Below are 12,324 nucleotides of genomic sequence, written 5' to 3'. Positions count from 1 at the left end.
AGGTTAGCATGTCTCGGGGGTATGATATAAAATGCTAACCTCCCCTGTTATTGTAATGGTGAGAGGTTAGCATGTCTTGGGGGTATGATATAAAATGCTAACCTCCCCTGTTATTGTAATGGTGAGAGGTTAGCATGTCTTGGGGTTATGATATAAAATGCTAACCTCCCCTGTTATTGTAATGGTGAGAGTTTAGCATGTCTTGGGGTTATGATATAAAATGCTAACCTCCCCTGTTATTGTAATGGTGAGAGTTTAGCATGTCTTGGGGGTATGATATAAAATGCTAACCTCCCCTGTTATTGTAATAGTGAGAGGTTAGCATGTCTTGGGGGTATGATATAAAATGCTAACCTCCCCTGTTATTGTAATGGTGAGAGGTTAGCATGTCTTGGGAGTATGATATAAAATGCTAACCTCCCCTGTTATTGTAATGGTGAGAGGTTAGCATGTCTTGGGAGTATGATATAAAATGCTAACCTCCCCTGTTATTGTAATGGTGAGAGTTTAGCATGTCTTGGGGGTATGATATAAAATGCTAACCTCCCCTGTTATTGTAATAGTGAGAGGTTAGCATGTCTTGGGGGTATGATATAAAATGCTAACCTCCCCTGTTATTGTAATAGTGAGAGGTTAGCATGTCTTGGGGGTATGATCTTTGTGCGTCTAACTTTCTCACTCATTATTCACGATTTATCAGGATTATCCGTAATCATGGTAGCATGTAGAAGTGTTTTGAAACATTCTATTCTTATTTATTTACAATAAAAATTACAATACATTGTTTACCATTAATTTCTATTGAGAATAAAATGATCTGAAACACAACCAAAACAAAAAGCAAATACATCAAACAAATGTGTATAGTCACAAGCTTGATGTACTCATTGCATGTTATGAATGTGACAAGATACTTAACTTTTTACTACTTTAATACACATACATTCATCCCAATACTTTTGCTCCCCTAAAATGGGGGGACTATGTGCTGTAATTTCTAAACGGTTCACCAGATATGGAGGAAAATACCCTCAAATTAAAGCTGACGATCTGTACATATACCTCATAGTAATTGTTTGATTTCAAATCCAAATATTTGTAATATAGAACCAAAAGAAAAACGGTTCACTGTCCCAATTATTACGGAGGGCACTGTACATTATTACGGAGGGCACTTGTACAGTATTACGGAGGGCACTGCACAGTATTACGGAGGGCACTGCACAGTATTGCGGAGGGCACTGCACAGTATTGCGGAGGGCACTGCACAGTATTGCGGAGGGCACTGCACAGTATTGCGGAGGGCACTGCACAGTATTGCGGAGGGCACTGCACAGTATTGCGGAGGGCACTGCACAGTATTGCGGAGGGCACTGCACAGTATTGCGGAGGGCACTGCACAGTATTGCGGAGGGCACTGCACAGTATTGCGGAGGGCACTGCACAGTATTGCGGAGGGCACTGCACAGTATTGCGGAGGGCACTGCACAGTATTGCGGAGGGCACTGCACAGTATTGCGGAGGGCACTGCACAGTATTGCGGAGGGCACTGCACAGTATTGCGGAGGGCACTGCACATTATTGCGGAGGGCACTGCACATTATTGCGGAGGGCACTGCACATTATTGCGGAGGGCACTGCACATTATTGCGGAGGGCACTGCACATTATTGCGGAGGGCACTGCACATTATTGCGGAGGGCACTGCACATTATTGCGGAGGGCACTGCACAGTATTGCGGAGGGCACTGCACAGTATTGCGGAGGGCACTGCACAGTATTACGGAGGGCACTGCACAGTATTACGGAGGGCACTGCACAGTATTACGGAGGGCACTGCACAGTATTACGGAGGGCACTGCACAGTATTACGGAGGGCACTGCACAGTATTACGGAGGGCACTGCACAGTATTACGGAGGGCACTGCACAGTATTACGGAGGGCACTGCACAGTATTACGGAGGGCACTGCACAGTATTACGGAGGGCACTGCACAGTATTACGGAGGGCACTGCACAGTATTACGGAGGGCACTGCACAGTATTACGGAGGGCACTGCACAGTATTACGGAGGGCACTGCACAGTATTACGGAGGGCACTGCACAGTATTACGGAGGGCACTGCACAGTATTACGGAGGGCACTGCACAGTATTACGGAGGGCACTGCACAGTATTGCGGAGGGCACTGCACAGTATTACGGAGGGCACTGCACAGTATTGCGGAGGGCACTGCACAGTATTGCGGAGGGCACTGCACAGTATTGCGGAGGGCACTGCACAGTATTGCGGAGGGCACTGCACAGTATTGCGGAGGGCACTGCACAGTATTGCGGAGGGCACTGCACAGTATTGCGGAGGGCACTGCACAGTATTGCGGAGGGCACTGCACAGTATTGCGGAGGGCACTGCACAGTATTGCGGAGGGCACTGCACAGTATTACGGAGGGCACTTGTACAGTATTACGGAGGGCACTTGTACAGTATTACGGAGGGCACTTGTACAGTATTACGGAGGGCACTTGTACAGTATTACGGAGGGCACTTGTACAGTATTACGGAGGGCACTTGTACAGTATTACGGAGGGCACTTGTACAGTATTACGGAGGGCACTTGTACAGTATTACGGAGGGCACTTGTACAGTATTACGGAGGGCACTTGTACAGTATTACGGAGGGCACTTGTACAGTATTACGGAGGGCACTTGTACAGTATTACGGAGGGCACTTGTACAGTATTACGGAGGGCACTTGTACAGTATTACGGAGGGCACTGTACAGTATTACGGAGGGCACTGTACAGTATTACGGAGGGCACTGTACAGTATTACGGAGGGCACTTGTACAGTATTACGGAGGGCACTTGTACAGTATTACGGAGGGCACTTGTACAGTATTACGGAGGGCACTTGTACAGTATTACGGAGGGCACTTGTACAGTATTACGGAGGGCACTTGTACAGTATTACGGAGGGCACTTGTACAGTATTACGGAGGGCACTTGTACAGTATTACGGAGGGCACTTGTACAGTATTACGGAGGGCACTTGTACAGTATTACGGAGGGCACTTGTACAGTATTACGGAGGGCACTTGTACAGTATTACGGAGGGCACTTGTACAGTATTACGGAGGGCACTTGTACAGTATTACGGAGGGCACTTGTACAGTATTACGGAGGGCACTTGTACAGTATTACGGAGGGCACTTGTACAGTATTACGGAGGGCACTTGTACAGTATTACGGAGGGCACTTGTACAGTATTACGGAGGGCACTTGTACAGTATTACGGAGGGCACTTGTACAGTATTACGGAGGGCACTTGTACAGTATTACGGAGGGCACTTGTACAGTATTACGGAGGGCACTTGTACAGTATTACGGAGGGCACTTGTACAGTATTACGGAGGGCACTTGTACAGTATTACGGAGGGCACTTGTACAGTATTACGGAGGGCACTTGTACAGTATTACGGAGGGCACTTGTACAGTATTACGGAGGGCACTTGTACAGTATTACGGAGGGCACTTGTACAGTATTACGGAGGGCACTTGTACAGTATTACGGAGGGCACTTGTACAGTATTACGGAGGGCACTTGTACAGTATTACGGAGGGCACTTGTACAGTATTACGGAGGGCACTTGTACAGTATTACGGAGGGCACTTGTACAGTATTACGGAGGGCACTTGTACAGTATTACGGAGGGCACTTGTACAGTATTACGGAGGGCACTTGTACAGTATTACGGAGGGCACTTGTACAGTATTACGGAGGGCACTGTACAACGCCCTGTACTACTCCCTTCACAGAACAGCGCAAACTGGCTGAATTTAACACAGGTGGTCTCCAATCAAGTTGTAGAAACATCTCAAGGATGATCAATGGAAGCAGGATGCACCTGAGCTCAATTTCAAATCTCATAGCAAAGGGTCTGAATACTTTTGTAAATAAGGTATTTCCGTTCTTTATTATTAATACATTTGCAAAAATTTCTAAAAACCTATTTTCGCTTCATCATTAATGGGGTATTGGGTGTAGATTGCTGAGGATTTAAAAAAAAATGTAATCCATTTTAGATTAAGGCTGTAACATAACAAAATGTGGAAAAAGTCAAGGGGTCTGAATACTTTCCGAAGGCGCTCTGTGAGAGATCAGTTCTATGTTCTGAGTGGTAAGGTTTCACTATGTCCAGTAGTTTAAACAGAAGAACATGAAGCTAGTTTTACTAATCGGTGATGAACATGAAGCTAGTTTTACTATCGGTGATGAACATGAAGCTAGTTTTACTATCGGTGATGAACATGAAGCTAGTTTTACTATCGGTGATGAACATGAAGCTAGTTTTACTAATCGGTGATGAACATGAAGCTAGTTTTACTATCGGTGATGAACATGAAGCTAGTTTTACTATCGGTGATGAACATGAAGCTAGTTTTACTATCGGTGATGAACATGAAGCTAGTTTTACTATCGGTGATGAACATGAAGCTAGTTTTACTATCGGTGATGAACATGAAGCTAGTTTTACTATCGGTGATGAACATGAAGCTAGTTTTACTATCGGTGATGAACATGAAGCTAGTTTTAGTATCGGTGATACTCATCGGTGAGTTCTATATCATGTCTGCTGTATTTTTATATCGATAGACTTTATTAAATCAGAAACACACGTGGTTTTGTATTGACACACCGTGAGACAGCGTTGTGTTTAAAATGGTTTATTCATTTCCTCGCCATAAAAAGTAGCACTGCATTGTTTGTTATTTTCACAGTCATGTTTTCTACTGTTCTCCTCTAGAGGGCAATCTGCTGCTGCGGAGATGTTCAACTATAAATCACAAGCAATGTTCCGTCTAAGATGAAGCACGAGATTGAACTTCACTCAACTTTCTAATGTTTTCTCCCTGTAATTAACACTCTCAACGTTTCCCTTTACTGTGGGAATTGTGATAGAATCAATGAAATATTAACCGCTTTCTATGTAACATACCGAAACAAAACTAACTACGCAAGAGATTTTGTTGTAGGCCGAACCCGCCGGAATAGGAACTATTACACTGACACACCACTCGTACTCTACACAAACCACCCGTACTCTACACAAACCACCCGTACTCTACACAAACCACCCGTACTCTACACAAACCACCCGTACTCTACACACACCACCCGTACTCTACACACACCACCCGTACTCTACACACACCACCCGTACTCTACACACACCACCCGTACTCTACACAAACCACCCGTACTCTACACAAACCACCCGTACTCTACACAAACCACCCGTACTCTACACAAACCACCCGTACTCTACACAAACCACCCGTACTCTACACAAACCACCCGTACTCTACACACACCACACGTTGGCTGCTACTGTGGGCTGAATGATACAACAGCTATTTTCAAATGTTATGGGATGTATTCATTTTCTCCATGGTTTTGATGGTAGGCCACTCTGGTAGACCTACATTATGATCAAATAGCCACAGTAGCCTACTTGACCACTGTCTGAAACTGTAACTTAAAGCCGGTACAGCCTCAGTTTACACAGTAAACGTGCCGGAAGTTGCACAGAATTTTCACAACATTCAACAAGTTTGTGCTAAGCAGACCTTAAATTTGCCCAGCGCCTAAATTATTTTAAGGGAACATTGATCACAAGAACCAAAACTCCTCTACACTGCTGGAAGAGTATGACTTGTTAAATCCTGTCAACCTTCCAGGTGTCTTTATACAACCAGGGCTCACCTCAAGACATCACAAGCCACAGTAGCTTTATATTCCTTCAGTTCAAATATGTACCTCATCCTTCCTCACATAATGACAGAAAGGAAGGGAGGGGAGGCGGCAAAGCAGTGTTTGAGTGGATCTGAACAGGGCCCAAATCCCTCATTAAGCACCAGATAATAGCTAGTTATTACATACTACAACTGAAGCAGCAACACTGTTCCTTCATTACCACCAATCAAATAGGAAAAACATGATGAAACACTTCCTTTAAACATGACATCACACACACAGTAAAGAAAGGCTGCATCACAATATCATGGAAGACCGAGAACAAGAAATGCTAAAGTAATCATTTGTCACATGGCACAAGTGTTAAACATTATTTAATTCTGTTTTTAAAAACATTTCAATGTGGAGTGCTGATCGATGGAGTGAAATGACAAAAATCTGAAAGGTTGAAACATTATTGAGGACAAATCTTTGTCCCCTGGGCAACCTAACCCAGAGAGAAGGTTATAATGTCCTAAAGGCTTTACTGCCCTCTCCTGGTGACAGCCGGTACTACCCCAGCCTTCTGAATGTTCTAAATATTATACTGCCCTCCCCTGGTGACAGCCGGTACTACCCCAGCCTTCTGAATGTTCTAAATATTATACTGCCCTCTCCTGGTGACAGCCGGTACTACCCCAGCCTTCTGAATGTTCTAAATATTATACTGCCCTCTCCTGGTGACAGCCGGTACTACCCCAGCCTTCTGAATGTTCTAAATATTATACTGCCCTCCCCTGGTGACAGCCGGTACTACCCCAGCCTTCTGAATGTTCTAAATATTATACTGCCCTCTCCTGGTGACAGCCGGTACTACCCCAGACTTCTGAATGTTCTAAATATTATACTGCCCTCTCCTGGTGACAGCCGGTACTACCCCAGACTTCTGAATGTTCTAAAGCACCGGTCACTGACTGATCGATCTTCAAGGTATTCCTAGTCAAATCATCAAGCATGTCTGTAGAAAAGACAAAGGCTCGCTCTCCTTTTTTATTTGTGTTACACGGTTGTTGGTAGGTGCATTGATTCAGAAGCCCTGCGCACCGGCTAGGCAAAGTGTTCCCATTTTATTTGTCTGAAAAGATCAACTCCGCCTACCCTGCAGACTGGGAGATCTGTAGCTAAATTGAGCGTGCTTACTGCGCTGGCCAATCGGATAACTCAAATAACCGTTCCTACAGATCTTCCAGGACCCTGGCCCCAGCAGTTTGATAGGCTACTAGCCTACATAAAATGTAAAACATTTTAAAATCATGACCACAGAGAGACCGTCATAGAATATAGCAAAGAGCTGCTGAGTTTGTTTATTCAGCACTGTCAAAACTGTTTTTATTCAACACTATTACAAAACATAAAACACGCTTCTCCATACTTCCGCTTGCGCTGTAGCTGCAATGAATGAATAACAATGAATAACAAAGTGTATCGATAGCCCTGCGTTTTATTATTATTATTAGCAGCTCGTGGTCTCTATTTTAATATCAATGAATACTTCACTTTCTCTGGTCATAGGAACAACATGAATGTGTGCATGAGGCAGATGCAGGTACCATCAGTGCAGTAAAATAAAAAAGCATATTTCAACTCATGCTCTGCAGTGCCTCGCAAGTGCTACACCAACTGATCTATGTTATCAAAGCTCGAGTTTTGAAATATAATATGGTCTAAGAATAACAATATTGGCAGGACAGGCATATAGCCAATATACTGTGATAATGTATTAGGCCTACTGCACAAACCTCATTCCTACAGAACTGTTTTTATTAGGTTAATGTTACATTTTTTAAGTAATTTATGGAAAAACAATCTGAGCTGTAGATCTCAGCTTACTTTTTGACTGTGAAAGTGATTTTGACTCAGAAAACGTGAACACTGTTGTAAAGACTACTACCCTCTCCTGGTAACAGCTGGTACTACCCGAGACTTCAGAATGTCCTAAAGACTCTACTGCCCTCTCCTGGTAACAGCTGGTACTACCCGAGACTTCAGAATGTCCTAAAGACTACTGCCCTCTCCTGGTGACAGCCGGTACTACCCCAGACTTCAGAATGTCCTAAAGACTACTGCCCTCTCCTGGTGACAGCCGGTACTACCCCAGACTTCAGAATGTCCTAAAGACTACTGCCCTCTCCTGGTGACAGCCGGTACTACCCCAGACTTCAGAATGTCCTAAAGACTCTACTGCCCTCTCCTGGTGACAGCCGGTACTACCCGAGACTTCAGAATGTCCTAAAGACTCTACTGCCCTCTCCTGGTGACAGCTGGTACTACCCCAGACTTCAGAATGTCCTAAAGACTCTACTGCCCTCTCCTGGTGACAGCCAGTACTACCCCAGACTTTTAAATGTTCTAAAGACTCGACTGCCCTCTCCTGGCGACAGCTGGTACTACCCCAGACTTTTGAATGGAAGGACTTACTGAATTAACGCTCATACTGTATCTGCAGACATAGGGCCTCTCAAATAATACCCTTTACCTTAGTGCACTATATAGGGAATAGGGCTCTGGTCTAAAGTAGTGCACTATATAGGGAATAGGGCTCTGGTCTAAAGTAGTGCACTATATAGGGAATAGGGCTCTGGTCTAAAGTAGTGCACTATATAGGGAATAGGGTTCAGTTTGGGACATATTGATACAGTATCTGCTGATATGATACAGTACTAAAAGAAACACCTGCCTGCCTGTCTGCCTGCCTGTCTGCCGATCTGTGTTCCTGTCTGTCTGAATAGAGATTATATGGATCAGTCCCATAGGACTGAGAGTCACAGAGTCACACACACACAGAGCTAACTTTGTGGGGACACACAATTCAGTCCCATTCAAAATCCTATTTTCCCTAAACTGTACTCTTACCCTAACCCTAGTTCCTAACCCTAGTTCCTAACCCTAGTTCCTAACCCTAGTTCCTAACCCTAGAACTAATCCTTAACATCATTCTAACACCAAGTCTAACCTTAACCCTAAACCACCTAGAAATAGCATTTGACCTTGTGAGGACAAACAAAATGTCCCAGTTGGTCACATTTCTGTTCCTTTACTACTCTTGTGGGGACAAAAATAGTTAAAAACACACACGAGAAAGGTTGTGTCTGTCTTCAAAAAGATGTTCAAAGTGCTTAAAAAAAGCTTCTCAGCTAAACTGAAAACAGGTTCAAATCACATCGTTCTGCTCCTCAACTAGGAATATACATCATGACAGAATTACAGTCTCTACATTCTACTAATCATTACAAAAACAACACCTGGTATTACTTAACACTGTCAATCAATCTGATCACCTATAATACTGTGAATTGATCGTACCGCACACTGGATCTGGGAAGCACAAAGACTGATGACATGACCGTCCAGGTCTGAGGACAGTGTGTAGAGCTGGGCTAGATACTGGATGTTGTATATGTGAGCTCAGAGAGAGTAGTCCTCCGTGTTATAGCTTGTCTACTGTAGAGGACTCGGCTCAGTTTACCAAAGGTACCTAAACCAGAGGGTGTGTGTCCAGATCAGGTCAGTCTCTATACAGCAGGGGTTGGTAACAGGCGGCCCAGAGGCCAAAACCAGCCAGAAAGTGATTTTTTGGGCCCCCCGAAATAGTAGTAATAATAATAATAATAAGGGATAAAAAAAAATATTTAAATTTAGGAAATGTGCTCCCAACTATTCCCATGAATAAAAATAAAGATTTGTAATTGTGTCTCAATGTAATCAAGGTATGAAATGATCATGTTATCTATTTTTGGGCTTAGTTGTGGTGAATTTACAGTGTTCAAATTATTCAAATTATGTTTCAGCCCCCCGACCGCGGCTAAATTTAGTTGCCTACCCTGCTAAACAGTATCTTCATCCATCTTAGAAACATCCGTCATGGGTGTGGCTTCACTACTCTCCTCCCCCCTTTCCTTCTCTCCCTCCAGCATGGCTTTGCACTCCTCCTTGGGCCGCTCCGTCTCTCTCCTCTCCTCCTCCTCCTTCTCTCTCTCCAACAGCTTGTAGTTGATGCCCATCCCTACGAAGAGGAAGACTGAGGAGATGATGAGGATGATACCACAACACAGGTAGGTCCACTGGTAGTCACCATAGAAGTCATAGAAACGACCTGGAGGGGGGAAAGTCAGAGGAGAGATAATTCAGTTTTGTATATTATCTACCTCACTTGCTTTGGCAATGTTAATATATGTTTCCCATGCCAATAAAGCCCCTTGAATTGAATATATGAGAGAGAGAGAGAGAGAGCGAGAGATGAGAGAGAGGGAGGAGAGAGAGAGAGGAGAGAGACGAGAGAGAGAGACGAGAGAGAAAGAGGAAAGAGAGAGAAAGAGGAAAGAGAGAGAAAGAGGAAAGAGAGAGAGAAAGAGGGAGGAGAGAGAGAGAAAGAGGGAAGAGAGAGAAAGAGGGAGGAGAGAGAGAGAAAGAGGAAAGAGAGAGAAAGAGGAAAGAGAGAGAGAAAGAGGGAGGAGAGAGAGAGAAAGAGGGAAGAGAGAGAAAGAGGGAGGAGAGAGAGAGAGAGGAGAGAGAGAGGAGAGAGAGAGGGTGGAGAGAGAGAGACTTCTTGATGATGACAATAAGGGAAATTTGTCCATTGTGATATAGGTAGAGTATGGCTCTCTCTCTCTCACACACACACACTTACTGAGTAGTGGCGGTCCCAGCAGTACCGGTCCACACTCCACGATGGTGACCAGTCCGACGGCAGAGGAGAACCTCTGGGCCCCGACCAGGTCCATCAGAGTCTCAAACAGAACTGCTGACAGCCAGCCGAACGCAAACCCAAAGAACACAGCATACACCACGAAGCCTACATAGTCCACGGACAGCGGCGCCAAGACGTGACACACCCCGTTATAGAGCACGGATGCAGCGAAGAAGTACTGTATCCTGGGTCGGACCCAGCGGGTGTTGGCTAACAGCCCCATAGAAGGACGGGCGAACATGTCAACAAAGGCGAGGATGGAGAGGAGCAGAGCAGCCTTTTCTTTACTGATGTCCTTACTCTTAGCGTAGTTGGAGAGGAAGACTAGGGGAGTGAACAGGCCAAAGAACATGATGACGTTGCCAAGGAGATACAGCAGGAAGCCGCGGTGTTTAAACAGCGTCAGGTCGATCACGGCATTGACACGCTGCATCACCGTCAGATTCAACTCTGCCTTCTTCACCGCCCCGTTCTCCGACAGTTGGGGTCCGGCAGGTTTGGGTCCGATGGGTCTCATCAAGGCCCCGGCGACACAGCAGTTGAGCAGTAGACCACCTAGGATGAGGAAGGAGCCCCTCCAGCCAAACTGGTCAAAGAACCAGGAGTTAAGAGGAGCCAGCGTGGACAGGAAGACTGGGCTGCCCGCCATGGCAATGCCATTAGCTATAGGACGACGCTTATAGAAGTATTTACCAATCATAGTCAACGCCGGGTTCAGGTTGAACGCTAGACCCAGACCTAGAGAGGGGAGGGAGAGAGAGGGAGGGGAGGGAGAGGGAGAGAGGGAGGGGAGGGAGAGAGAGGGAGGGGAGGAAAGGGAGGGAGGAGGGAGAGAGAGGGAGGGGAGGAAAGGGAGAGAGAGGGAGGGGAGGAAAGGGAGAGAGAGGGAGGGGAGGAAAGGGAGAGAGAGGGAGGGGAGGGAGAGGGAGGGGAGAGAGAGGGAGGGGAGAGAGAGGGAGGGGAGGAAAGGGAGGGAGGAGGGAGAGGGGAGGATAGGGAGGGAGGAGGGAGAGGGGAGGAAAGGGAGGGAGGAGGGAGAGGGGAGGAAAGGGAGGGAGGAGGGGAAAGGGAGGGAGGAGGGGAAAGGGAGGGAGGAGGGAGAGGGGAGGAAAGGGAGGGAGGAGGGAGAGGGGAGGAAAGGGAGGGAGGAGGGAGAGAGGGAGGAGGAAGAGGGGAGGAGGGGAGGGAGGAGGGAGAGAAGGGAGAGAGAGAGGGAGGGGAGGGAGAGGGAGGGGATCAAAGGGAGGGAGAGAGGGAGGGGAGGAAAGGGAGGAAAGGGAGAGAAAGGGAGGGAGAGGGAGGGGAGGAAAGGGAGGGAGAGGGGGAGGGAGAGGAAAGGGAGGGAGGGAGAGAGAGGGAGGCAATGATGAGTAAACTACTGTATTAGAAAAATGTCCACAGACACAAAACAGGGTTGGTGGTACCTCCAATGACTCCGACACACAAGTAGAGTTGTTGCACAGTGTTGCAGAAGGAAGCTGCTATCAAACCACTTCCTGACAGACAGCCCCCTAGCATCATGATTGGTCGACTGCCATAGCGGTTCACCAGGATACTGCTAATTGGTCCTGGAGATAGGGGGGGGTGAAAAAATGAGAGGACAGGGAAGGGGGAGAGACGGGGAGGGAGACGGAGAAGGGGGAGGAGAGGGACAGAAGAGAGAATAATATTAGGAACAAGTTAGTCCAGGAGTGAATGTAAATATTTATGTTAGGCCTCCTGAGTGGCCCAGTGGTCTAAGGCTCTGCATCACAGTGCTAGCTGTGCCACTAGGAGATCCTGGTTCGAGTCCAGGCTCTGTCGCAGCCGGCCACGACCGGGAGACCCATGGGTCTACGCACAATT

At 46.3% G+C, this 12,324-nt stretch overlaps 1 protein-coding gene across 3 annotated transcripts in view; it reads right to left on the bottom strand.

The window, feature by feature from the left end:
- Window positions 1–7,066: 7,066 nt before the first annotated feature.
- LOC120061536 (monocarboxylate transporter 1-like) overlaps window positions 7,067–12,324 on the bottom strand; it is a 55,863-nt gene continuing 50,605 nt past the window's right edge. For all 3 annotated transcript variants that reach the window (XM_039011452.1, XM_039011451.1, XM_039011453.1), the window contains exons 3-5: window positions 11,904–12,047; window positions 10,420–11,217; window positions 7,067–9,885 (exon numbers count right to left, since the gene is read on the bottom strand). In XM_039011452.1, the coding sequence (XP_038867380.1) occupies window positions 9,617–9,885; window positions 10,420–11,217; window positions 11,904–12,047 (1,211 nt within the window). In that variant the 3' untranslated portion in view covers window positions 7,067–9,616. The remainder of the gene's footprint in view (window positions 9,886–10,419; window positions 11,218–11,903; window positions 12,048–12,324) is intronic.

This window comes from Salvelinus namaycush, chromosome 16, assembly GCF_016432855.1.
Source record: "Salvelinus namaycush isolate Seneca chromosome 16, SaNama_1.0, whole genome shotgun sequence".
Taxonomy (NCBI): domain Eukaryota; kingdom Metazoa; phylum Chordata; class Actinopteri; order Salmoniformes; family Salmonidae; genus Salvelinus; species Salvelinus namaycush.
This window is presented reverse-complemented; position numbering and strand designations above follow the sequence as displayed.